The sequence below is a fragment of the Sus scrofa genome, chromosome 12 (assembly GCF_054392235.1).
Source record: "Sus scrofa isolate SSC_HxYL_T2T_F1_AM1 chromosome 12, Sscrofa_HxYL_maternal_Yorkshire_Landrace_v2.0, whole genome shotgun sequence".
Taxonomy (NCBI): domain Eukaryota; kingdom Metazoa; phylum Chordata; class Mammalia; order Artiodactyla; family Suidae; genus Sus; species Sus scrofa.
The window spans coordinates 7,617,899-7,645,029 of NC_139394.1; the positions used below are offsets into that span (position 1 = coordinate 7,617,899).

At 58.5% G+C, this 27,131-nt stretch overlaps 1 protein-coding gene across 4 annotated transcripts in view; it reads left to right on the plus strand.

Annotated features, from left to right (window-relative positions):
* Nucleotides 1–27,131, plus strand: part of SDK2 (sidekick cell adhesion molecule 2) — a 287,945-nt gene that overhangs the window by 228,579 nt on the left and 32,235 nt on the right. For 2 of the 4 annotated variants that reach the window (XM_084983440.1, XM_084983442.1), the window contains 19 exons: nt 1,743–1,938; nt 2,126–2,224; nt 2,558–2,749; nt 4,419–4,540; nt 5,256–5,365; nt 5,463–5,613; nt 8,392–8,629; nt 9,366–9,481; nt 10,085–10,274; nt 11,538–11,636; nt 12,187–12,381; nt 13,634–13,835; nt 14,695–14,798; nt 15,305–15,375; nt 17,089–17,224; nt 18,860–18,916; nt 20,478–20,579; nt 20,745–20,860; nt 26,336–26,522. In XM_084983440.1, coding sequence (XP_084839566.1) covers nt 1,743–1,938; nt 2,126–2,224; nt 2,558–2,749; nt 4,419–4,540; nt 5,256–5,365; nt 5,463–5,613; nt 8,392–8,629; nt 9,366–9,481; nt 10,085–10,274; nt 11,538–11,636; nt 12,187–12,381; nt 13,634–13,835; nt 14,695–14,798; nt 15,305–15,375; nt 17,089–17,224; nt 18,860–18,916; nt 20,478–20,579; nt 20,745–20,860; nt 26,336–26,522 — 2,683 coding nt within the window. The remainder of the gene's footprint in view (nt 1–1,742; nt 1,939–2,125; nt 2,225–2,557; nt 2,750–4,418; nt 4,541–5,255; nt 5,366–5,462; nt 5,614–8,391; nt 8,630–9,365; nt 9,482–10,084; nt 10,275–11,537; nt 11,637–12,186; nt 12,382–13,633; nt 13,836–14,694; nt 14,799–15,304; nt 15,376–17,088; nt 17,225–18,859; nt 18,917–20,477; nt 20,580–20,744; nt 20,861–26,335; nt 26,523–27,131) is intronic. The other 2 variants (XM_084983441.1, XM_084983443.1) reach the window with 1 other exon arrangement.

Genomic DNA, 27,131 nt, shown 5'->3' on the forward strand with positions numbered 1-27,131 from the left:
GTGTACGCCACAGCCACAGCAACGCAGGATGCCCGACGCACTGAGTGAGGCCAGGGGTCGAACCTGCATCCTCATGGATACGAGTCAGATTCATTTCCACCGTGCCGCAGTGGGAACTCCTCCCTGTGATAGTGGTTTAAGGACCCTGTAAAGACATCCTTTGTTCTTTATTTTCTTTTAAAATCATTGGCCTAAACCCAGTAAAAGTATGTTTATCCAGATTTTGCACTTTCTGGGGGATACACCGCACAATTCATCTAACAGTGTAATTAATTTGAATTTACATTAATTAAATTAAATTAAAACATCAAACTTGTTTCTTAATCTACTCCAGAGAAGTTCAGCAGTTTAATTGCTATGAAACAAGATAACCGAAATAAGGAGGATATTTAACATACTTATTAAATGCCACTTAGTATTTCTGATTAGTATTTTTAGGGTCTAATTAGTGTCTAATTAACTTGCTATAGGCTATCTTTTCCCAATACCAATTAAATTTCAAAACATCCTTTATAAACACGCAGCCATGAAAAGGAGAAGATTAAGCATTGTTATGGGCGTGAGTTAATCAGGAAGCATCGGCTCGGTATTGTTTTATGTCTATAAATACCCCCGCTTATTAAAACCCATCCAGTGTTGCTTTTCACCATTAATTGCTATTTAATCAACTTCAAATAAATGAGGAAATCTCGGAGACCAGCTGTCATTATTAGAGGCAGATGAAGGCCCCGGAAAACAGGAGTTGGGGGCAAGAGATCAAGGGGCTGGAAGAGGAGGAATGGGGAGGCGGGCAGTTGATGCAGTGCTGGGTGGGTTGGGTACAAGGGAGACGGGACGAAAAGCCAGGCTCCATTTCCAGAAGGGGTTTTCTTGCTGACGCTCCACCTCCAGCAGCCTCTCTGATGGTTAAAGTTGAAATCCCAACTTGGAACAAGGTGAAAAGAGCGCGAGTTAGCCGTACCCTGGAGCTCCAGCTCGCCAGGAGCACTCTGAGGGAGGAGCAGCCCCACCCAGGTGGGGAAGCGAGGGAGCCCAGGTCCTGGAAGCAGAGTCGCTCAGCTTCCTGGGAGCTGTGTGATAGAGTGTAAGTCACTTAGCCTCTCTGAGCCTCAGTTTCCTCATCCGGCCTCATGGTGTTTTTAACCCGTGTAGTATCTCAGGGCCCCTCGTTCAGAAGGACCCCAAGTTGAGTTCAGTACTCTGCTGCCGTCTCTGGAAAATCTTAATAATGTTGGCACAAGGGAGCCTCCGTTTGCGTTGTGCACTGGACCTGCAAATTATGTAACCCATCTTGGTAAAGCACCTCCCTGTGGGGTTGCCATGGGGACTGAGTGAGCCATGATTTGTCGAAAACACCCCAAGGAGTTCCCTGGCGGCCTAGCTATTAAAGACCTGGCATTGTCACTGCTGTGGCTCGGGTCACTGCTGTGGCATGGGTTCCATCCCTGGCCCAGGAGCTTTCGCATACCGCAGGTATGGCCAGAACAAAACAAAAAATCAAAGCACGCCACCTAGTACCCTGCTTAAAGTAAGTGGCTCAGTGAACAGAGTAGCACACCAAAGGACAGATGCTCCAGTGGCCTGTGGGTGTCTGCACGGCCTTCCCTTCCCTGGGAGGAGGGACCCTAGGGAGCTGGGCCCCTGGACACTCTCTGTCCAGGGGCCCAGCCTGTGGGAAAGCTCTGGGCCTCTTCTCGCACATTCTCGCCGTCCTACTTGAGTGCATGGCTCACCTTCCACAGCTGATCGCCTGGGAGCCGGAGCAGGAAGAGGAGGTTACCATGGTGACGGCCCGGCCCAACTTTCAGGACAGCATCCATGTGGGCTTCGTGTCAGGCCTGAAGAAGTTCACCGAGTACTTCACCTCGGTGCTGTGCTTCACCACCCCCGGGGACGGGCCCCGCAGCACCCCCCAGCTGGTGCGCACCCACGAGGATGGTAGGTGGCACCCAGTCCCCGCTCCATCTGCCCCCATCCACGCACGGGCCAGACAGAACAGCCCTGGTCTTGTCTTCTGGGCGGGGGCGCCCCCCGCCAGGGGGCATCATGGGCTGTCTGGCCCATGGTGCTCTCTCTCTGGCTCTAACTGGCATTGGGCGGGGTGGGGGGCCCTTTGGTGGTACAGTGCCGGGGCCCGTAGGACACCTGAGTTTCAGTGAAATCCTGGACACCTCACTGAAGGTCAGCTGGCAAGAGCCAGGGGAGAAGAACGGCATCCTCACAGGTAGGCGCCCCGGGGTTGCTGAACCGGGGGTGAGGGGGCCAGGCAAGGTCATACAGTCCATCCCCCTGCCTTCATCCTCATGTCCACGCTCTCAGAAAGGACTCAGAGGAGGCCCTCAGCCCCTCTGCTGTGTGATGCAGCCCAGATCTTCAGCCTCAGGCTCTTTCCCTCCTGCGGTCCCCACCCAGCGGGGGTGGGAGGCATCTCACTGAGGTTCCAGGGGGCACGATGCTCCCTCGGCCCCCTTGCTCCCAACGCACATCTAACTGCCACACTAGGGAGGAAGGTTATGGGTCACCTCCAAGCTCATGCCACGCCGGGGGCTCTCCCCAGGGTACCGGATCTCTTGGGAGGAATATAACCGGACCAACACCCGCGTGACCCACTACCTGCCTAACGTGACCCTGGAGTACCGTGTCACCGGTCTCACCGCTCTCACCACCTACACCATCGAGGTGGCTGCCATGACCGCCAAGGGCCAGGGACAGGTGTCCGCCTCCACCATCTCCTCTGGGGTGCCTCCAGGTGGGTGCCTGCTCTCAGCGCCGACTCCCGGCCTCTTGTTCTCCTGATCAGGAAGAAGCCCCTTCTTTTTCAGGGATGCTGGCTCCCTTCCCACAGAGCTCTTCCCATCCTGGGGTCCGTGGTCCCTGAGTCCTCTCAGAGCCAGCTTCACCCCATGACTGCAAAGCTGTGGGGAGGCTGCTGCTGCATTCCACCCCCACCCCCCGCCCCCGCCCGGCTCTCAGGGAAGCCCACCCCCCCAGGGCCCCGCCTTTGTCTCCTTCACTGAGTGCCCTCTCCCCCCACCCCCGAAACCTGCTCCAGGGTCTGCATCAAGCAATGGTGTCTATGACTCACCAAGGATGCTCCAGATGGAGTTCCGTCGTAGCTCAGTGGTTAACAAACCCAGCTAGCATCCATGAGGACACAGGCTCGATCCCTGGCCTCTCTCAGTGGGTTAAGGATCGGCATTGCCGTGAGCTGTGGTGTAGGTTGCAGGCGCGGCTCATATCCCGCGTTGCTATGGCTGTGGTACAGGCAGCTACATTCCCGATTGGACCCCTAGCCTGGGAACCTCCATGTGCTGCCAGTTCGGCCCTAAAAAGACAAAAAAAAAAGAATGCTCCAGAATTGATGCAAAGGTCTCAAATGGGATTTGAACCAGTGGAGATGTTGGGAAGGAGGTAGAGCAGGGGGGAGTAATCTCACCCCTGGTATGAAAAGCAAGTAGAGTGAGGTTCAGCCTCAGCCTCGCTTCTGCCACACTCATGACCTTGAGCAAGTCGGTGTTCCCTCTGTGCCTCAGTTTCCCCATCTGTATCTATGGGGAGATGCACTGGATAACCACCTGGTCCCGCCTGGGTCTGTGGGTCTATGCTGGTGTGGCCGGAACCCCTCCACCTGCCACCCAGATGGCTGAGATCCCCGAGTGTGTGTCAACCTCAAGTGTAATAACAGTAGCCCTGGTGAATATTGGTCTAGTGTCCACCCAGCCCAGACCTAAGCGCATCAATTCATTTAATCCCCTCAACAACCCTGAGGCTGGCGATGTTATTATCATGTGCATTTTACCCAGGAGGACGCTGTGGCACAGAAACGTTAGGTAACTTGCCCAAAGACACACAGCATTAGAAGCAGCGGAGTTGGATTTCAGCTCAGACAGTCCAACCCCAGAATCTGTGCTCTTTCTGTTCATCCTGAACCCCAGGTTCCTAGGTCAGAATACAAGAGCTGGGAGTTCCCGTTGTGGTGCAGCAGAAACAAATCCAACTAGTATCCATGGGGATACGGGTTCGATCCCTGGCCTTGCTCAGTGGGTTAAGGATCAGGCAGTGCCATGAGCTCAGGCTGTGGCCGGCAGCTGCGGCTCCAATTCAGCTAGCCTGGGAACTTCCATATTCCATATGCCTCTGGATGGAGAGGAAGCCCTCACCTGGCCGGCTCCTGTTTCCTGGCCCTGGCAGGTTCTCTCAGCCCCAGACCCGCCTTGGGTCCCTTGTCTGAACACAAGGAGCCATAGATGCCGGAACGAAGACCACGTTGGCCGGCTGAGGCCTCGGCCACGCTCCTCCAAGGAGGCTTCTAGAAAATGTGTGACACACAGCCCCCTCCAAGCCCAGAGAGTCCTGTTTGATGGGGAAAGACCTTCTTCTCACCAGATCTCCTTCCCTGCCCTGCTTTCCTTTTCCAGAACTCCCTGGGGCCCCCACCAACCTGGGCATTTCCAACATCGGCCCCCGCTCCGTGACCTTGCAGTTCAGGCCAGGCTATGATGGGAAGACGTCCATCTCCCGCTGGCTGGTGGAGGCCCAGGTAAAGCCCGCTGGAGGGGAGCCTTCCAGCAGCCTGCTCCCCGGCCTTGGCTGTGCCCATGCTCTTGAAAGCAAATCATACGTGTTTATGTCTGTGTCAGTTTCACACGCAATGATCTGAGGACCAAATACACCAGAAACACCCACAGTTCTACTTCCACCTCATCAGTACACCTGTGCATACATGCCCGCACACACACACCAGTTAAGGTGGTGACTGGCTGGCCTTGAAAAATAGCCAGCTGCTTCCTGCAGCCCTATATAGCCATGATTCTCACCTTTGGCTGCAATAGGGGAACTTTCAGAGGTTCCAAAGCATGGATCCCCCCATACCTGGAAGTTCCGATTCTGATTTAGCTGAGGTTTTAAAAGCAGGCCAGGAGGAATAGGAGAATCACCTAGGAAACTTACTAAATACACAGACTTCTGGGCTTCCCCCTCAGGGATTCTGATTGGCTGGGTCAAGGGCAGCGCCCAGGAATGGGTTTCTAATGAGCATCCCCTGAGATTCTGCTGCAGGAGGGCTCGGGGTCACACTTGAAGACATGTTTAAGGGCCTGGAAATATGGTGGCCCCATTCAGTGCCCTCCAGAGGAAGCCTGGGTTTGAATCCAGTCCTTCCCTGGGCCGGACTGCACTGCTCAGGACCTGGGACTCAGAGCACCCCCATCTCAGCCCCGCCGGCTGGCCCCACCTGAGAGCATCTCCCTTTGCAGGTGGGCGTGGTTGGGGAGGGAGAGGAGTGGCTGCTGATCCACCAGCTCACCAACGAGCCCGACACCCGCTCCATGGAGGTGCCCGACCTCAACCCCTTCACCTACTACAGGTAACGGGGCAGGAGGGGAGGGGGCTGCCCAGACCTGTCGGGCTTTGGCCCCGGGGTCCTGCCCTCACCATTTTGCTCACCCCTCCCCCCATCTCAGCTTCCGCATGCGCCAGGTGAACATCGTGGGCACCAGCCCACCCAGCCAGCCTTCTAGAAAGATCCAGACCCTCCAGGCGCCCCCTGACATGGCCCCGGCCAACGTCACCCTGCGAACGGCCAGCGAGACCAGCCTGTGGCTCCGCTGGATGGTGAGGCTCCCGCAAGGGCAGCGTGGGTGGGATGTCTCCCCAGTCCTCATCAGCCTGCAGAGGTGTCGCTGCCTCTGAGGGGGGATTACCGCCAGCCCCTTGTCTTTTCTGATCACCAGTCGTAGCCCGACGAACAAACCCCCAGGTGAGGAGGAGCGAGAAAACCCTCCTTATTGAGCATTTCTACACGCCACGCATTGTAGCCTTTTTCTTCCATTTACTCTCCCCATGATCCTGCAAAGGACATATTACTATCCCAATTTACAGCTGAGAACACTGAGGCTCAGAGAGGTCGGGAATTCACCCACGGCCACACAGCTCCCAGGGGTGGTTCTGGGATCTGGACAGAAGTTGTCCCACTACAGCAAGTCGGACAGTGAGGGGCTGCTTCTGAGGTTGAGGGGAACGGGGGGAGGGGGAGAAGCTCTTAGGCTCTGTCCCTACAGATCAGGTTTCTGCATCAAGGGTCGGTACCCCAGGCGACCATGCCCGAGTTGGTAATTCCCACCTGCTGAGGGCTTCTGCCAGGCACTGTTCTGAGGGGCTTTCAAAGTTGGGCCTTGAGCCCTAGCCTCTCCATGAGCCTGTGACAGCCAAGCGAGCCTGGCCCCCACTTTACAGATGAGGAAACTGAGGCAGGGAGAAGTGGAGAACTGGCACAAGTCTCCCCACGTCCTCCCCCACCTCCTAGTTAAAATCCCAATCTGGGGAGTCTGGCCCCCCAAAGCCACAGCTTAACCCCAGAGCACACTGCTGACCCAGCTCGTGGAGAACAGGAGAGAACTTTCTCTCCTGGACATTCCCCAGGACAATGCTTCCCAGCGCAGCTCCCACAGAGCATCAGTCTAGGAGGAATCCCCAGACAGATAAACTTGGGGACAGCACCACAGAGCCCGGCTCCTTAGAGAATCCGGGAGCGCTCGCTCTAGGGGCTGGACCTTGCCTGACTCGGCTTCGCCAGGCCCCTCCAGCCACACGGCTCTTTGGCGTCCACCAAAATCACTTACTAGGTGCCGAAAACACAGCTTGCAAAACTGTCAAGTTGTGAGCTGGGATGCACCAGAAAAGTCATTGCTGCCTTTCACGTATGTGGACAGCCTGGTGAAAGCAGCCATCAGCCCTGGACGCGTGAGTTATTAATTACGCCGCCCCTCCCAGGTGGCTGGCACCGGGCAGAGCTGCCATCCTGCCCCGCCCAGGGCGCCCTGGGCCTGCACAGACTTCTATTATGTTCGCCTCCTTCCCTCCTCCTCTCCGCCCCCCTCCAGGCCGGCTCCCTACTTCCCTGCAGCATCTCACACTTCAAGGTTTCCAAGCGCTAAAAGGCTAAAAGGTCCGATACCCAGGGTGGGGGCTGGAGGGGAACTAAAAGGCAGTAGCTGGGCTGTGCAGGGCCCCGGGCACCCCCAGTCCCGCCTAACAGTGCACGGCCCGTTACCTTTCCTTAGCAGGTAAGGGAGCGTGCACTCCGGGCCCATCTCAAGCTCTCAGGCCCATTGATTGCTGTCTTAATGGCCCCTGGTCTGCTTCACTAAGTGTCTGCACGAGCAGAGGCTAGGAGGAGGGAGGGAGGAGAGAGAGGGTGAGGCAGAGGCCGAGGAACAGGAGAAACTGGGTCAGAATGTGGGAAGCCTGTGGACCAGGGGCTCTTTGGACACCTGGGGAAACAGAATGGGGGTGGGCCAGGGCTGAGGGCACCCCAGCTCTCCCACCTTCAGAGGAGAATCTGGAGTCTAGACCCTCAGCTCACACCTGCTTCAGATCACAGGCTGTCCCCAACATGCGCGCACCTGCACTGTTTATCCACACCGCCCACGTCATCCAAACGACCTTAGCCACTGACCATGGCCCCACTAGCCTAGTCATAAAGCCCAGGAAAGGAAACTGGCTTTTTGCCCTTCACTGAGACTCCAACAAGAAGAAGGAGGTTGAAAATGCAGTGGGAGAGGAGTTCCCCTTGTGGCTCAGTGGAAACGAGCCTAGCTGGTATCCATGAGGACAAAGGTTCGATCCCGGGCCTCGCGCAGTGGGTTAAGGATTGGCCTTGCCATGAGCTGTGGTGTAGGTTGCAGATGTGGCTTGGATCCCTCGTGGCTTGGATCCCTCGTGGCTGTGGCTGTGGCCGTGGTGTAGGTCAGCAGCTGCAGCTCCAATTCAACCCTTAGCCTGGGAACTTCCATACGCCACAGGTTTGGCCCTAAAAAGCAAAAAAAGAAAGGGAGGGAGGGAAGGAGGGAAGAAAATGCAGTGGGAGAGCCTGAGGTTTGCTGGCTGGAGGGACTTCCTGACAGTGACTGGTGCTCCATCCTGGTGTTTCCACCTGCTTGCTTCTCCAAAGGCAGGCAGGAGCCGAGACCAGGCGTGTTATAGGCAATTGCGTAAGTCTGTGTCGGCAGCCTGGGGGAGGGAGTCAGGTGGCACAGACAGGCACGGCCAAAGGTGCTGTGTGTGGGACAGGCAGCCTTTATGCGTCTCCTCCCTGGGGCCGACGCCCCTGGCAGGGTCGGAAGTTTGTCCCGTGCACAGTTAAAGCGTGGATGCCGCCTCTCCTCTGATCCCGGGGTGGAGAGACAGGGGGATGGCGGGGCCATCAGAAACACAGTGACACAACTAAGCCACACCCAGCGGTAGAGCATGTCACACGGATGCTACAGGTTGGACAGTGGGCTGGGTGATCCCGAAGGCTCCCTGGAAGAGGCGGCAGGAGCCCCACAGGCCCCCCAGACACTGGATGGGCCTGGCCTCACAGCAGCTTTGCCCACCCCTGCCCTCCTGTAGCCCCTCCCGGAAATGGAATACAACGGGAACCCCGAGTCGGTTGGCTACAAGATCAAGTACAGCCGGGCAGACGGACACGGCAAGACGCTGAGCCACGTGGTCCAGGACCGCGTGGAGCGGGAGTACACCATCGAAGACCTGGAGGAGTGGACGGAGTACCGCGTGCAGGTGCAGGCCTTCAACGCCATCGGGAGCGGGCCCTGGAGCCAGACGGTGATGGGCAGGACCCGGGAGTCAGGTACCCGCCGCTGGCCCCGCCGTCACTTCCCCGTGGCCTGGGGATACCCCCGCCTGTGTCTCTTTGCCCTCAGGGCCTTCCAGGGGCACAAAGGCTGGAGCTGTGGTGCAGAAAGAACCGAGGCTCATTTTCCTTTTAGTGTAGAACATGCTGCCGGGTGGCCACGCCTCTCCGGGCCTGCTCCTTCCCAGCGCTGTTCCCAAAGGAGGAGGGAGGGGGCGGCTCCCAGGAGGGGATGCCTGTCTCTGTGCCCTCACCTTGAACCCTGACACCCAGCAGTGCCTGAGATTGGAGGTGGGGAAGGAGGAGAGGGTGCAGGTGGGGTTAGCTCACAGAATACTCCAGAAACACAAACAGCAGCTCACCGGGGCCTGGCAAGCACAGAGTATGTGCTCCCAGCCTACAAGCAGCCCTCGTGGTCCACATGGGGTTTGCAGCCCTGTGGCTTTTTCCTGCCACCCTGGGTCCCTTCCCACCCAGGCCCCTCCTCCCATCCTCCCGACCCACTGGCAGGAAATGCAGCCTTGCCCTGTTGTTATTCTAATGGGGGCGGGGGGGGACACCAGGGAGGCGGATGTGGAATCAGAAGTGGCATCTGCCACACACACTTATCATCATGGCAAGATAATCTGCTATTTGGGGATAGTCTGTGGCCTCTCTCCCTCCCCGGGTCCACCCCTCACCCTCCGGGGGGCGGTGGGTCCTGAGCACCTTCTCTCCGCTCTGTCTCCCCCAGTGCCGTCCTCTGGCCCCACCAACGTGTCAGCGCTGGCCACCACCTCCAGCAGCATGCTGGTGCGCTGGAACGAAGTCCCCGAGGCCGACCGCAATGGGCTGGTACTGGGCTACAAGGTGAGACCCAGCACTGAAGCTGGAGCCCCGTTCCCATCAGGGTGCCCTGTCCTCATGACCCCACGGGGCCCTTCTGCTCACCATGGCAACCAGGGGTCCTCCCTCGAGGGTCGGGGGGCTTCCTATGAAGGCCTGCAGTCTCCACCTCCTCCAGGAGGCCCCACTGGGCGCCCCAAGCCTAACCCTCAGCCCTGATGGGCCCAGCATCAGTTTCCTTTATCTTCTCAAATTGCTCCCAAAGCTGCATCCACCAAGTGATCCAGCCCTGGCCTGGAAGCCCCGAGACTTGGCTTGACATGTCACTACTGGCTGTGTGACCTTGAGCACGTGTTCCTCTCTGGGCCTGTTTTCCCAACTGGGAAACAGCTCTCTCTAAGGAACCTTCCAACTCTATGGCTGAGCGCATCTTTGTGCCCCCGCCCTCCCCAAACACTAGCTCGGCATAAACCTGTGCTCCCTGGAGCCAAGCCCTTCCAAGGACACCCCCCGCCCCCGCCCCGGTCCACCCACTCATCCTCACGCACCTGGCTCCTGGGAAGGAGACAGGAGAGATGCTGGCAGGACCCCGGCCTGAGACCTCGCCCCTGCGCTGGGCTCCGACAGGTGATGTATAAGGAGAAGGACTCAGACTCGCAGCCCCGGTTCTGGCTGGTGGAAGGGAACTCGTCCCGCAGTGCCCAGCTCACGGGCCTGGGCAAATACGTGCTCTATGAGGTCCAGGTGCTGGCTTTCACGCGCATCGGGGACGGCGTCCCCAGCCACCCTCCCATCCTGGAGCGGACGCTGGATGATGGTGAGTTCACATCCCCAGGAACCCGGGGAGGGCTGGGAGCTGTGCAGCCTCCCCTCCCCACCCCCAGCCCTGCCCCTCTGGTCTCACTCTGCCTCGAAGGGAACCGTGGCCCCAGGCTTCTCCTGGGGGAGGTGGGTCACCGAGGGCCACCAAGCCTTCTGCGAGGGCTGCTACTTACAGACCGTGCCTCCCTAAGGAAGAAAGGACAGTGCAAGGACAGTTTGACACCGGATTCAGTCTCCCTGGGACAAGTGAACAGAAAAGAGAGTTTGCACCCGTTTTGATTCCTAGGTCGCCTGGAGCTGGCTCGCTCTGCGTGAAGGCCCGTGTAAGGGAAAGGCTTGAGTTTTCCTTTGCATGAGCCTGCTGGTCCTATTTGCAAAAGAGTGGTGCCAGTCAGGCCCCAGGCCTTCCGCGCTGCAGCAAAACTCCCCCTCAAAGGCTGACCTGACAGGTGCTCTAACCCCCTCTGTCCTCTCCGCACACGGCTCCCCACAAACATTCGTGGGGTCGGGATGGGAGTGCAAGAGGAACCCCGATGCCATATGTCTCTGTGTTCTAAAGTGATAAATCAAGCTAATGATCTGTTAAATTAAATATGTTCTATCCTCCTGCCTTGACAAATATACCCTCCTAATGACCTGGAAGGCCAAGTTCAAGTTTAGAAATCTCCGATTTCTTGGCCATCTCCTGTTGGACCAAGGCAGCTTGGGAAGAGCTGCCCCCCAATCCGACCCCTGACTCCACCGCCCTGTTCTCCCCAGCCCCCACCCCTGCCTCCTCTGGCCCATGCCCTTCAGTCTCCAGCCACATGCCCCAAACAGCTGCCCCTTGGCCATCCCTCCGTCCGAGGTGCAAGTCTGCACTGTCAGGAGATGGACCCGGAAAACAGGCCCGTGCAGACCCGGGAGGCATGGCTCGGGCTGTAGAGACAGGGGAGCTATGGATGCAAGGATCCCAGAGTGAGTGAGGTCTATAGAGAGGAGCCAGGTGGGCTTGTGGGGGGCACTCCCTTTGCCCCAAGGCTGGAGCCTTGGTCCCTTCTACCTCCTGCCAAATAATGACCATTTGGAGGGTAGAATCCTCACCAATCACATCTTCATGCCCTGTGCGAGGACAAGGCCTCCAGGCAGAGATGAACTCGAAATATTGAGTGGAGGGGCCCCTTCGCCTGCTGTCCGCTGTGCTGCTCTCCTGGAGCCAGGCTGGTCCTGAGGCAGAGGGACAGCCACACTGTCACCTGCCTCTCCTCTGTCCCTCCAGTCCCGGGACCCCCGATGGGCATCCTGTTCCCAGAAGTGAGGACAACATCGGTGCGGCTGATCTGGCAGCCCCCCGCTGCTCCCAATGGCATCATTCTCGGTAAGCCACTACCTTGCCCGGGCCCTAGCTGCAGGAAGAGGGAGGTAGAGGCTGCAATGGAGGGAGATTGGGTGTTGGCAAGAGGGAGACTAAGCCCGGGACAGGTGTCTGCATATCCTCGAGAATGGCTCTGCATCTAATTTCTCCCACTAGAAATCTCAGTCTGTGAGACTCTCAGCTGGAGGGCAAGGTCAGGTTCAGGCCATGTGTGAACCTCGGCTGCTGTTCCCAAGTGTGGCCAGGTGAGGGCGCACTGGCCGGCTCAGCGCAGCCAGGCTCACAGGCCAGAGAGGGGACCCCAATCCGCCCCCAGGGGAGGGATGTGACAGATGGGTAACATAGAGCACCCGGCCACGGCCCCCTCAGTCACACTCCCCAGGTGGCAGCTGAGGACGTGAGAGTGACCCTGAGGGCTTCAAGCAGACGGACCTCAGCCCAGGTGGCCCAAGGGCAGACATTGCAGTGGCTAAAAAGGAAGGAGCCATTCTGGGGGCTCTGGAGGCAGCTTGCCCCACTTCCTAGCGTGGCTCTTTTCCTTCCTTGCCCGCAGCTTACCAGATCACACACCGGCTCAACGCCACCACGGCCAACACTGCCACGGTGGAGGTGCTCGCGCCCAGCGCCCGCCAGTACACGGCCACCGGCCTCAAGCCAGAGTCTGTCTACCTGTTCCGCATCACAGCCCAGACCCGCAAGGGCTGGGGAGAGGCCGCCGAGGCCTTGGTGGTGACTACCGAGAAGAGAGGTGACTGTTCTCGGAGACAGGGAAGCGGGAGGTGGGGTGCTGCCGAGGGGACACCTGTCTGTGACATGGGTGCTCAGACTGCCTCCTGGTGCACAGCTGGGGATCGCTAGTTGTGTCTCATTGCCCTGGTCTGGGGTGGAAAGTGGGCTCTAATCTCTGACATCAAGGCCCACAAGGGCTCCAGTAGACTTCAGAGCCGACCTGGGCGCTTCCTTCAGAGCCGCTCTGCCCCAGCTACCAGATTTCTAAAGGGCAGGTGGACGAGGCCAGCTCCTTCCTCTCTCCCCTCCCTCTCGGCAAAGACCGTGTCCAGTTGGGTGGCGATGGGGCGGCAGCTGGGGCCCCTGCTGCCTTGAGCAGGCTTCTCACCCAGGGTCGGGCTCCCCAGCAGCGGGCCTGAGCCCCAGATCCCTGTGCACGTGATTTATCAGTGTTTCCAGGGGAACCAGAGGGACAGAGTTCTCAACCAGTGTGACTTTGCCCCTCGGGGACCTTGGGCAAAGTCTGGAGATGTTGTGGTTGTCACACCAGAAGGGAGATGCCGCTGGCATCACTGGGTAGAGGCCACACATCCTACAGTGTACAGGACAAGCCCCCGCAGCAAAGACCCACCCACCCTGGAGTTCCCCTTGTGGCTCAGCAGGTTAAGGACTTGACACTGTCTTTGTGAGGATGAGGGTTCCATCCCTGGCCTCACTCTGTGGGTTAAGGATCCGACATTGCTGTGAGCTGTGGTGTAGTCTGCAAATGCAGCTCGGATCCTGCATTGCTGTGACTGTGGCCTAGGCTCCAGCTGCAGCTCCAATTTGATCCCTAGTCTGGGAACCTCCGTATGCCGTGGGTGTGGCCATAAAAAGAAAAGATTCATCCACCCCAAAGGCAAAAGAGCTGAGACCCAGCAGGGCCTGGGGAAGTGAGACAGGGCCAAGGGCAGGGACAGAGTCGGGTCCCCGCAGAGAAAACACAGGCTCAGCCCCATTCCACCTGGGACAGCGTGGGTCCCATCTGAGCACCACGCAGACAGGGGCAAAGGAACAGTGTATTTCCACCTCCTCACTGTCAGCCCTGGGTCGGGGCTGCCCTCAGGGGATGTAAATTCCCAGGCACCGGGGCCTCTAGCAGCCCGAGGTCAGTCGCTGACCAGGAGCCACAGCGTGTGGGCATGGGACAGGGGCAGCGGGGCCAGAGCCTCACCTTCTCTTGCTGTGAAACCACATCCCCTCCTGCCTGCCCCTCCCGCTCGCCCCTCCAGACCGCCCGCAGCCCCCCAGCAAGCCCGTGGTGCAGCAGGAGGACGTGAAGGCACGCAGCGTGCTGCTGTCCTGGGAGCCTGGGAGCGACGGGCTCTCCCCCGTGCGCTACTACACCATCCAGACCCGCGAGCTGCCCGGCGGCCGGTGGGCACTGCACTCGGCCTCCGTGAGCCACAACGCCTCCACCTTCGTCGTGGACAGGTGAGGGCCTGTCTGCCAGTCTGTCCACTTGCATCTCCCCTCTGCTCCTCGCAGCCTGAGGACACCTGGAGCCTGCGCTCCCCCAAACCCCTTCCACCACCCGCATCCCCCAGCTGCCCTCCCCTCCGCCCAGCCCCTCCAGCTCTGTCCGAAGCTCCCTGCCCACTCTCTCTGGAGCCTTGTTAGGGCTGCCTCTTAATTATCTATTTCTGGAGCCTGGATGCCCCCCTTCATTAGCGATTCCTCCCGGCCAGGCAGCCGCTCCCTCTCCATCTTTAATAGGGGAGCGGAGCTTCGCTCCCGAAATTCTGCCTTCAATTCAATTCCTAGCGGGATGTATTTTTTATATTCCAGTTGACGTGACTGAGAGTTTTGAGCGATACTTTTCTCCTCTTCTCCCCACCCCACCCCCCAATAAATCAAAAAGACAGACGTTTGCCTGGAGAGGAAATGAGGCTTATAAAGTGCCGGTTAACTCTTAATTCACTGGCTCCTCTTGAATGTACCAAGTGCCAGAAAGAGGTGGCTGTTCTTGGAGGAGGAGTCAGCCCCCCAACGGGAGTTGGGGGGCTCTCCCACCCGCAGGCCCCTCTGGGGTCCAAAATACGTGGACATTACCGCTTGGGGACCTGTGGCTTCGAGCTGGAGCTAAAAGTGAGGCCACTTCCTGAGCTGGCCTGATCTAAGGGACCTCTGGGCCTGGCCCCAGGTTGTCGCCTTGGTAACGGAGGGTCTCTCCGAGCTTCTAGGTTCCTGGGGGTGCCCTCGGGTGAAGGCGGGCAGAAGTGACGGAGCAGGGTCATTAGGGGGTACCTCTGTTCATCCAACCTGGACCCCCCCCACCCCCACCACCCCGTAGGCTCAAGCCCTTCACATCCTACAAGTTCCGAGTCAAGGCGACCAATGACATCGGGGACAGCGAGTTCAGTGAGGAGTCAGAACCACTGACCACCCTGCAGGCCGGTCAGTGCCCCCTGAGGGGTTTTCTTTCTCTTGGTCCCCTGGGCACTTCCTGGGTGCTGGGCGTTCTCTCCTGGGGGAGGGGCTCCATGCCCGCTGGGCCCTTTGTCTGGCTCTCTGAGCAGAGTCCCCAGGAGGTCTGGGCCAGAGGGGTCCCTGCCATGGGCTCAGGCACCCACAGCCAGCCTGGCATCCTCAGCCCCGAGTGTGTCTTTCCTGATGTCCTCCCAGCTTGCAGCTACCCCCAGAAAGCCTCGGGGGGCTGGGGGAGGCCTGTGGCTCGAGTGGCAGAAAGGAGGGGCTCTGGACCCTGGGGTTTGGGCCGGGGCCAAGGTCCCTGCCCCTCTGTCCCTCCACCCGGACCCTTTGTTGTGCAGAAGTTGGGGCGGTGGCTGGGAAGAGTGGTTTAAGAGGAAGCTGCCCTACAGTCCGAGGAATCAGTCCCCGTGGCCTCCCAGGGGGGCCTAAGTGCCACCCTCCAGAGCTCACCTGTCCGCCTCTCTCCCCAGCCCCCGACGAAGCCCCCGCCATCGTCTCGGTGACACCGCACACCACCACCTCTGTGCTGATCCGATGGCAGGTAGGGCCCAGGAGGCGGGGAGGGGCTCCTGTTCTCCAGGGACTCAGACACACGCTGTGCTGCGACGAGAAAGACAGCAGCTGCCCCCCCCCGGGGCGGGGGGGAGCCCGGAACATGGCACACACTCACATAGACCCGCACTCAATCCTCACTCTGCTCCCTGGTAATCTGAGCGTCGGTCAGGGGCTCCTCCTGCCCTACACCCTGTGTGTACGGGGACCCAGGCTCAGAGAGAATGCGAATGGCCCCAGGTCACACAGCCCCTAAGTGGCGGGGCTGCCAGCATCTCTGTGAAACCCAGCCCCACTGTGAGTGCAGGGATTCCCCACAGAGACCAAACTCAGGTGCCACGCCTCACCTGCGCCCTCGCGGCTTCCGTCCCATCACCATGAGCAGGACCGACCATCCAGGTACAAAGAACCCCCCCTGACCCCTCCTCCCCCAGTCACCCGCTCAGATGGGCACTGCCCTCCTGCCAGAGTCTGAGGGGGACCCGAGGATGCATCGCAGAGACTCAGCTGCCCACGTGTGCCTCCGGGACCAGCCCCCATCCTCTGAAGTCTAGCCTTGGGTCTCAGCAGATCACCTACGGGGACTCCAAAGCCGTGAACTCCTGCCTCTGTTTCTCAGGATTAGAGGGGCAGGGGCCAGCCTTTGCCCACCTGCGGCCCTCCTGAAGGGGAAGCCCTTGAAGAGAAAACAGGGGAGAGGGCCCCCCCCCCCCCCCGAGGAGGATGCTCCCTTAAGTGAAAACGACCTAGTGCAGCTGGGAGCAAGGGCGAGGCTGGAGCCAATCAGGCACCTTAGTGACGAAGCGGGCAGGGAGGTGCCAGCTGCAGCCAGGATTGCAATTAAGGAGCTAATAAAAAGCTGAACTGTTTCAGCAGGTTTTTTAAAAGAGGGATCATAAAAAGTAGTTTCTACCTTTTCCAGAAGCCTGTTCAGCTCATCTGAGGACAGGAGCAGAACGCACAGGAGAAAACGATAAAGTCACACTTGCCCTTGTCCTTACTGAAGAGCGGGACTGGGACGTGCCCTAATTCCCGGGGAAACTCCAGGAAATGTTGGCCAGGGCAGAGCTGGTGGTCATGTGAGGAAGTTTCTAGACAAGGAAGGACTCTTTGAGATGCGCTCTGCATCCAGAGTCATGCCCGGGGTCCCGGTGATGCTGTGTGACCTTGGGCAAGTTCCTTACCATCTCTGAGCCTCACTCGCCTGCTTCGTTCAGTGGAGACGACGTGGTGATTCCTGTCCTGCTCTGCCTCACAGAGAATGATACAGGGCTGGAAAAGGCTCCTTGGAAATGCTTTGTAAATTAAAAACACTCGAGGCCACTTTCATTCCTTTCCTGGTTAATACACAGTCCTGGAATTCCTCCTGTGGCTCAGTGAAAACGAACCCAACTAGTATCCATGAGGATGTGGGTTCAATCTCTGATCTTGCTCAGTGGATGAAGGATCTGGCATTGCTGTGAGCTGTGGTGTAGGTCACAGACACGGCTTGAATCTGGCATCACTGTGGCTGGGGTGTAGCTCCCATTTGACCCCTAGCCTGGGAGCTTCATATGCTGTGGGTGCGGCCCTACTGAAAAAACAACACAGTCCCTGCTCTCTGGCTGCAGGAGGCCAGATAGGGAGGGCGGGATGGAATGGAGGGGATGCTTAGCCCTGGTCCAGCCTGGTGGGCCCCCATCCCCTACTCCCTTCCTTGCAGCCACCAGCCGAGGACAAGATCAACGGCATCCTCCTGGGCTTCCGGATCCGGTACCGGGAGCTGCTCTACGAGGGGCTGAGGGGCTTCACGCTGCGAGGCATCAACAATCCAGGGGCCAAATGGGCAGAGCTTACCCGTGAGTGACAGCAGAGGGAGGCAGGGCGGGTGGGGGCCCCACACTCCCCTCCCTGCCTGGAAGCTCTCAGCTCCCTGGAAGCATGCTAACCCGAAACCCTGACGCCCTCCCCTGTGTGTGTCTCTCACCCCATCCATTCAGTCCCTAAGCCCCGGTTTATTGAGCACCTTCTACAGCCCCAGACACTGGGGGACACCAGTGAACCAGACAGACAGGGTCCCTGCCCCCTCAGAGCGTGCAGGCTGGAGGAGGAGCCAGGCACTCACGAAGAAAACCCCGATGTATGGAGTTCCCATCATGGCTCAGTGGTTAACAAATCCGACTAGGAACCATGAGGTTGCGGGTTCGATCCCTGGCCTTGCTCAGTGGGTTAAGGATCCGGCGCTGCTGTGAGCTGTGGTGTGGGTTGCAGACACAGCTCGGATCCCACGTTGCTGTGGCTCTGGTGTAGGCTGGCAACTACAGCTCCGATTCAACCCCTAGCCTGGGAACCTCCATATGCCACGAGGTTGGTGATGGATGGGGTGATGGATGGATGATTCCACGTTGAACAGTCCCAAGAAAATGGGGGAGCCCAGCCTGTGCAAAGGGCCTGGGATGGGAAGGACCCAAAGCCGAGCCTGGTCACATCCCAGGGGCAGCAGTCTGTTCCCCTCTTTCCTGGGGGAGGGTCACACACAAGCGAGGGAAGGACATGCTGTCCTTTGGGGTCAGGATGGTTACTTTGGGGGCGTGAGTGTGATGGCTGGCGCTGGGGTCCACAGGCAGGGGGCCCCGTTAGAGGCTAATGCAGTGATGCGGGCAGAGCGTGAGGGTGGCATCAAGGCGGCAGGCTAGGGAAGGGGTCGAGGGCCCGTGCGGGCTGATGTGCCGTGGGCTCCACCCACTGATTCCCGTGGGGGTGGGAGGAGTCTGGAGGATCTGGTACCCAGGTGGGGGGTGGAATCTAAACAGCCGAGCGGGAGAGGAGGAGGAGTTTCAGAGCCTCTCCATGTTTGATCTTTCCTCCCATCATTCCCTTAAACTGTCTGGGCCTTGTCTGCCAGCAAGTATTAGCCGACCACAAAATGATGGCGCTGGTAGCCCAGGAAAATGAATAGAAAACTCCGAAGTAGCTGATCCAACCACTTGTGTGCGTTATTTTATTTATTTTTAGGGGGCAGACATGTGCTTGTTGTGCTTGTGGTGGTGATTTTATAACACAGTCCTATTTCCTGGTAGTTAAATGGTTTCTGGTTCATAGGAGGAAATTAACAACCCCCCTATATCACGGTGTTCTCCAGGACCCAGCCTTAGGCAGGGGAGCAGGTTGGCACCAGAGGGTCCCCCAGGGCTGTCTCCAGGGATGCTGGTGTCCCAGGAGCTCCCGGTGCCCTGTGACCTCCGGCCCATGCACAGCAGGACGGGGGCAGCACTGTCCTGGGAGCTGCCTTCTCCCCCAACTCCCGCCCTGGCCCCTCACTCAGGAATCTGGAAAGTTCTTTCCCTCTGCATGTGTGCTGCCAGGCTTCCTGTCTCCCCCAGCCCGCCCCCCCCATCGGGGTCTCTGTGGAGCGGGGTGTGTGTACTAACGTCCTCTGTCTGCTGTCTCCCTCCGGCCCCCTCCGCCTCCCCCCCTCTCCCCTGACCCCGTAGCCCTGTACTCCGTGCGGAACCTGAGCCGGCCCAGCCTCACGCAGTACGAGCTGGACAGTAAGTCCCGGTGGGGCCACGCCTTCCACAGGGAGGGGAGAGGGCCTCCGAGGACACCTGACCACAGCTGAGGGGTGCCCCCCTACCCCAGGCTACTTGAAGAACAGAGCCGCCTCAACTCGAGGGCCTTTCCAGAAACACACAGAAAAGCGGGGGTGGGGGGGGTCACCAGGGAAGGTCTGCTCCAGCCCCCTCCCCATCAGTACAGGAGAGACAAGGAAATGGTTTGACCCTGTGCTTTGCAGGGGTGGGGCGGGGAGGCCTGGGCAGGAGACGGGGACAGGAGGTCCCTGGTAGGAGCTGGTGGTCCCTCTGGTCCAGCGGGCAGGTGTCCACGTTGCTGCTGCCCTTTCTCATCCCATTTTTCATGGGAGCTTTTCAGATCAGTTCTGCCTTTTTTTTTTTTTTTTTTTTTTTTTTTACCAAACTGTTTTATTCTAACTGATTTGATTTGATTGTTCTGGCCGCCCACACGGCATGCGGAAGTTCCCTGGCCAGGGATCGAACCCCAGCACAGCAGCGACACGAGCCGCTGGGGTGACTACACCAGGTGCTTAACCTGTTGTGCCACCAGGGAATTCCTCGGCTCTCTTTCAGGCCAAGTCCCACCCTGGGTGAGCAGAGAGGCCGTCTCTCCTCCAGGGATCAGGAAGTGCCCTGCCTGGCACCTGCCCCTGGGTGGGACTAGCCCTTTTCCTAATGTCACACGGGACCTTAGGTTTTCCCCAGGCCCGGAGCTTTGAGCCGGGGCCTCCATTTGTCTGAGTTGTTCCTCTCCGCTCTTCCTCAGCCCAGGGGCCTCCCGGGCTGCAGGACAATTAGGGCGACACCCCCACCCCCCTCCCAAGGGGAGAACTTCGACCTGGGGAGGGGGACTGTGGAGGGGAACCCAGAGAGGTGTGGGAGAACATTCCAGCTGCGCCCCCCCCAACATTGACTCCCATCCAGGGTGTCAGCCCATTTTCCTGCAACTGCTTCTCTCTCCCAGCTTCTGCCTAAGCATCTCCAGCAAAGCGAAGCAAAAACATAGCGTTTCATAGCCCCAAATTCACATCCATTAAGCCCCTTCTCTTTAGGGCTGAGCCCCTCACCCTGTGCTAAGGGCTGGTTGTTGGAGATGTGCGGGCAGGGGTGGGGCTTTAATAAGTGGTGGTGACCAGTGAGCCCAGGACGGGCAGGGAAGATGTGACCTGTGACCTGGCATGTCCAGGACAGTTTGGGTTTCATACCAGTGGTCCCAGCATAAATATTCATAGTGCTTCTCAGTCTCCGAAGCGTCCAGCATGGTCACACCTGGTCAGGATGTCCGCGTCATCCTGTGTCCAGATCCCCAGGGATGAGGCTGAGCAGCCCCCCCATCCCCACCCCCGCCCAACGCCGGCAGCCCCTCCGCTTAACCTGCCCTTTCCTGAACCTTCCTTCGTACGGGATCCGGCATCTCAAGGGTGCATCATCACAGCCGCCCCCACCACCCCGCACAGCCTCTGCCCTGCACGCTGCCTCTGCCCACTGCAGGGCCGGTGACCTGTGTGCTTCTCCCCTCCCCCACTCTCACCCCCAGACTTGAACAAGCACCGGCGCTACGAGATACGGATGAGCGTGTACAATGCAGTAGGCGAGGGCCCCTCGAGCCCCCCCCAGGAGGTCTTCGTCGGGGAGGCAGGTGAGCGCTGCCGCCTTCCGGCCCGAGCACACCTTTCCCAGCGCCCCCCCTCCCCTGCCCCCGAGGCCCAGTAGGAGGAGATGTGGCATCAGGGGCCCCACCCAACCCAGCCCACCTCTTCCTCCCTGGTCCACACACACACCCACCACCCCTCTCGCCCTCCAGTGCCCACGGCAGCGCCCCGCAACGTGGCTGTCCACGGCGCCACGGCCACACAGCTGGATGTGACATGGGAGCCACCCCCGCTGGAGAGCCAGAATGGAGACATCCAGGGCTACAAGGTAGGGGAGCTCCCAGGTCCAGAGGGGCACAGGGCCAGGTGGGGTTGGGAGGGACCCAGGTGTGGTGAGCGGGAGAAGTCCTGGGTCTACACCTGCCCCCTCGGCCGTTTGCACCCGGTGCATGAAATGCATGCCTACATGCCGCTGGAGCAAAGCTGCACCCATCCTCTCTGGCATCCTAGGGGCAGGCAGTGCTCGGAGGCTGGGAACTCAGGCTGCACCCCAGCTTGCACCATCCCCAGGCAGCTGCCCACCCACCCAGCCCACTGGCTCCTGATGTCAACACGAGACCCCTCAAAGTGGTTTTTTGGCCAACCCTGATTACAGTATTGATGCTGATTGAATGGCCAGTTAGCCCAGGATTCCTGGCCAGCTTTTGGAAATCTCTGGGTCCAATGATTTTTAGACAACCTCATGTGTTAAGACAGGATTCAGGAGTTCCCATCGTGGCCCAGCGGAAATGAATCTGAGTAGGAACCATGAGATTTCGGGTTTGATCCCTGGCCTCGCTCAGTGAGTTAAGGATCTGGCGTTGCCGCGAGCTGTGGTGTAGGTCGCAAACGCGGCTCAGATCTAGCGTTGCTGTGGCTGTGGTGTAGGCCGGCAGCTGTAGCTCCGATTAGACCCCTAGCCTGGGAACCTCCATATGCTGCAGGTGGGGCCCTAAAAAGCAAAAAAAAAAAAAAAAAAAAAGGATTCATTTGACTTCTAGCTTTCGCAGAGCCGTTTAGAACTCCTTAATCCTCTCGAAAGCCCGGTAAAGCTGGTGGGGGGGGGTGTGATGTTTGTGCCCATTGTACAGAGGAGGAAACTGAGGCCCAGGTTAGGTGGTTCAACGAGGTCATAGAATAAGCCGGCAGCAGAGTCAGACTCCAGGTCCCTCTGCCCTCACCCTCCGAGGGGTGTGGAGGAGGTGTGCCACACAACCACTCGATGAGGTGGCAAAAATGATGATGATAATAGTGATATAATAATAACAGTAATGCGCTGCTCCCTTGGACACACAGCCGGTGGCCCTTCCCGCGCCTGTGTCCAGCATCACTCTGGCTGCCGGTGGTCGTGGCTTGTTACTGCAGAGAGGGGACCCGGTGCTGTGGGGACCACAGGACCTTTCCTGGTTCCCCCACCCCCCTTCAGCCCCCACCCCTCAGGCAGAAACTAAGTCTCCGCAAAGGGAAGGTCCTTTGCCAGGTCACACGGCTCGTTCATACGGGAGACCCCGTTTTTCCGACTGAATCCGGCATGGAGGCTGGTTCCAGGTGGGGTGAAGGAGGCGGGAGAGAGGAGGAAAGGCGGTCCTGCCAAGGATGCTCTGAAGACGGATGGCATCCTGAGTGCTCGCCTGGGAGCGCCAGCTGGGAAAACTAAATATTGCGCCCCTAGCATATGCCTCCCCGGGGGAAGAATCTCCAGTTAATGCACCGTCGCAGGAAATGTGTGGGTGCGCAGACTCCGCGCGTCACGCAGCAGGTGTCCACGTGCTCCGGGAAACTTCGCAGCCCCGGACGGGGAAGCGGAACTGCCGCCTCCCAGACCTGCGTTCACATCCGCCTTCATTAACCTTAACTTGAGCAACGGCGACGTGCGACTGGCAGCAGCCAGTGAGGGCGCCGGGATGGGCTGTGATGCGTCCGGGGCGGGCGCACGCGTGCCGCCGCGGGCCTTGCAGGGACAGGCGTTAATTGAGGAGTTATCTTGTGTCCTCGGTGCTGAGAAGAAAGCGAGGAGCGGAGACAATTTGAACTTAAACTCCAGCGCCGGACAAAGCCAACAGCACCGCCTGGTGGTGGTAAGTGGAGCCGCTTAGGAAGCCGGCTTGGACTTTTCAGCAGGGTCCTCCTCGGAGCAGCTGCCTCCTGAGCAGAGATGAAGGACAGAGCGTGAGTGGCATGGATCCGAGAGAAGAACATCCCCGAAGGAGGGGAAAGAGGAGCAAAGGCCCTGGGGTCGGTGGGTGCTTGGCGGGTATACAGACCGGCCCAAAGCCCCATGTGTCCCAGCGTGTTGGGGGGGAGGGCAGCGTGATGGGAGAAGGGCCGCGTGGCCTGGAGCTCTCAAGGGCTTAGCTCTCACTCTGAGTGGCATGACGTCATGGTGCGGGGGCAGGGGGGTGTCAGAGGAGGGACCTGGGTGACTCGGGGTTTTGGAGGTGTGTGCTGGCTGCCGTGAAGTGGGGAAAGTGCAGAAGCACCAGGAGGCATGGCATCACCCAGGTGATGGTGGTTTAGAAGGAGCAGCAGCAGAGGTGAGCCGCGGTGGGGCCCAGGGCCCTTTGAGAACTGGGAGAAGTTGCTGATGACCAGAAGGTGGTGAGAGGAGAAGCAGCAGGGGATTCTGGGCAACTGGATGACAGAGTTTCCTGTGGCAGAGCAGCGAATGCGACAGTGGTGGAAGGTGGAGGCTGGGCGGGAGAGCACGCGTCAGTTCTGGACATCTTGGACATCAGAGGAAAGAGGTCAGATACAGGCCGTGGAGTCCAAGAGAGCGGGTCCAAGCTGGAGGCGTGAATGGTGGAGCCCTCAGCATATACATGGTCCTGAAAGCCCAGAGATTAGACCTGGGTAGATAGAAAACACCAGAAGTCTGAAAACTGAGCCCCACATGAAAAATATGCTTCCAGAAGGACGGAGGAAACAGATGTGCCAACTACTACTCAGAACTCAAGCAAGATGAAATCAAGGAAGCAGCTGTGCAGGGATGGGCGGAGGGCAACAACCCTGGAGCCTCATCCGGCCCCCCTCTTGTTTCTGTAAATAAAGTTTTATTGGAACACAGCCGCACCCTTTTGTTGCCCAATTGCCTTCAGCTACGTTCAAGTTCCAACGGCTGAGTTCTTGAAAAGCTGCCACAGAGACGTTGTGGCCTGCAAAGCTTGAGCTATTTCTTACCTGGCTCTTTACAGAAGGAGTTTGCCGAGCCCTGTATTATTGCATTAACCAGGCCGGGTTCACAGGTGACTCTGATAAGCGTTAGGGGCAAGGGCTGCCTGCTTGGAGTGGCTTCGAGAAGGAAGGGGGCCTACTGACAGCCCTTTGGAGGCGTTTTGCTTTAAAGGGAAGTAACCAAACGGGGTAAACACGGAAAAAGACAGTCAACAGATGGTTTTAAGTAGAGAAAGGTGCGTGTGCTGATAGATGTGATTCTAGAAAGAGGAAGAATTTGGTGATTCAGAGAGGAGAGGAGGCTGTGCTGAGTGATGACCTGGAGGAGGTGAGGGGCGGGGATTTAGTGCCTGAATGGAGGGTAGCCTTACCAGGGAGCTGGCAGTTCAGCCAGCCCTGGTGGTGGGAGGGAGGCGGAGGGTAGAGACACAGGGCAGGAGGTGGCCCTGGTGACGAAGGGGAGCTTGTGGAGTCTTGCTTGATGGCATCGGATGCTCCGTGAAAGGTCCTGAGCTAGGAGTGCAGATGGGGAGGGAATGGATGAAACAGTGATGCAGTGAGTGGACCAGGCCAGCGGCGCCTGGTGACCAGGCCACTCAGGGCTGTGCTCGGGAACTGAAAGTGAGGCTTTCCTCCAGGGACAGCCAGCGACGTGGCGTATGGGTGTGGACCTGACTTAACCCAGGCTGAAGTTCAGCCTGTTGTCTGTGATGAAGCCAGAAGGGGCAGGGAATTGAGAACAGGAGGTAGAAGGTGGTGCTTATTAATAATTCACTCCTACACCTGTTCCTGTCTGATTATTAGCAAATATTTAGTGAGCACCCATAGTGCTTAGGACCCAAGGGAGCCAAACTGACCGTGATGTGGGCCCTCCGGGGAGCCCGCACTGCACCTCGGCCACGTGCCTCTTGGGGGCTGAGGTCAGGGCTTAGCCCCTTGTGCCATTTGCACAAATGTGATTAGCCATCATCTAACAAAGGTCTGCTGCCTTCAGTACACACAGCTAAGACCCTCCTGCTGAGGGTCCCGTCTCTGGTGGCCCCAGGTCCTGGACCCTAGTCCTCCCCCTACCCAGGAACATGACCCCAGCCATCAGCACCCCTTCTCTGGCTTCGTCATTTTTCTCATTCTGAGATCGCTTTCATCTTTCAAATGCCTTTTCCCGATCTCACGTTTCCTTGAGCCATTTTTCTAGTTGATCCCTTTACAACAGAAATCCTTAAAAAAAACCCTCTAGCCGCCGCCTCTTCTGAGTCTCTCTTGAACCCACTCCAAGATTCACCCCTTAATTCCAAGGAGCGAATGAAAAAGTGACTCGAGCGGTTATCTCCACTCTCACCCATCTACCCGGATCAGAAGACTGAAAAAAAGAAAGAAAGAAAGAAAACGAGAGGTGTTCTCGAAAAGCGAGAATTTAATGGTACCGAGATGTCCTAACTGCTGTTCACACTTGCCAGACAGGGACGCTTTTATTAGCTCTTTCTCACTTTGATGAGCTTTCTCCAGGCAAATTGAGAAACGGAGAAGCCAATCGCATGCAGGAACACCGTTGGCCACCAGGTGGCGCCAAATGCTCTCGAATCCTCCGCGCGTCCTGGGGCTCGGCGGTGCGTTCTGGATGCCTCGGATGCAGAGTTCTAAAACTAGTGAAGGAGCTGCTGCTTCGCTGACGATGAGAGTTAACCCTCGGTGAATAGGAAATGTAGTTGTTCCTCGGATTCCGTGGCGGATTGGTTCCAGAATCCACCGTGGATCCCAAAGTCTGTAGATGCTCAAGGGCCATAGTATCCATATCCGCGATTTGTCATCCGCGGATTCTGCGGCCGGTTATGTATTGAACGAATCTGCTTAGAAGTGGACCTGCGCAGTTCAAACCCTTGTTCTCAAGGATCAACTGTATTTAGAAGCACCGTGAACACCTGATGTGCTCCTGATCTAAAACCTTCAACCTTGCAGCGTCTTTCTTCGTCTTTATGTCCTTTGCTCCTCACAGGGGTCCTGGGGAGGGGGTGCCCTTGCCCCCCACTGTGCAGATGACACACTGCGGCTCAGGGCAGTCACCCAGCCAAGTAAGTGGTGCCCTGGGGTCAGCCTCTGGCCTGCTTGCCTGCCTGCCTCTGCAGCAGGCTCTACATACTGTCGTGTGTGGGTGAATCCCGGGAGGCCTTGCCCACCAGCAGATGCTGACGCCGCAGCCCTAAGCAGCTCGCAGGTGCTGCCGATGGGCTGGTCCTTGAATCCAGCTCTTAGTTGGCGTGGAGTTTGCTTACACCGCCCTCAGGTTCCTGCAGAACAGGATGGGTTTATTCCTCCAGTAACGCTATTCTGAGGGCTGATGTGCCCTGGCTGTGCTAAATCCTTCTGTGCCCTCGTGGACTTTACCGTCGTGCAGAGACTAAAGTACTAGCTGTGGAAAGGAAGGTTCTGGAAGGGCTTCTGAAACAGCTCCTAAATACTTCTGTTTCCTGGGCGACTCACACCTGTCCAGGTGTGTGATGGGGATGAAAGAAGGTGTGTCTGAGATGGGAGGCGGGGGGCAGGAGGGAAATGGGGTGACCCTCTCCCTCACTCCTGCGCTTCCCTGTGCCCGCAGATTTATTTCTGGGAGGCCCAGCGGCGGAACCTCACCGAGCGGGTGAAGACGCTTTTCCTGGCCGAGAACGGCGTCAAGATCAAGAACCTGACTGGCTACACTGCCTACATGGTCAGCGTGGCAGCCTTCAACGCCGCGGGGGACGGGCCTCGGAGCACCCCCACCAGGGGCCAGACCCAGCAAGCAGGTGGGGAGGGGAGGAGGGGGAGGGGAGGCCCACCTGGCCTCTGGGCTCTTGGGGGGATGGAGGCAGCTGAGAGATCTGGGTTGGGTACCCAGGCCCCATGGGATGCCCTCCATGGTGGGAGAGCACAACCCCCCAAGAGGGGCCTCGGAGAGCCCCCAGATCTTTCCCTTCGACCCCCAGCCTCCCTAGAGAGCTCACCTTGCTGACAGCCAGTTCGCACCCAGCCAGCCCCCTTCCGCTCCCTGCCCCGTTCCCACCTCGCTTTCTTACGTCTCCCCGGCTTTGTTCATCCCACGGGTATTTATTGAGCATTGTCTGTGCCGGATGCTGGGCCCACAGCGGTGAGTGAAACTGACCAGGTCCCCCTCCTGGGATGGAGACGGGGCATGAGTAGATGAACTGACCTCGGGTGGCAGTGGGTGTGAGGGGTCTAAGGACAGAGGCAGGGGGTGGACCGATGGCTTCGGAGAGGTTTGCCTGCAGAGGCCTTGCTGAGCGGGTGACATCCGAGCTGAGATTCCAGTGAGAGGAGGGGGCCAAATGTGGAAAGCTCTAGAGGAGGAGTGTTCTGGGCAGAGGGAAGAGCAGGTGCAAAGGCCTGGAAGCTGG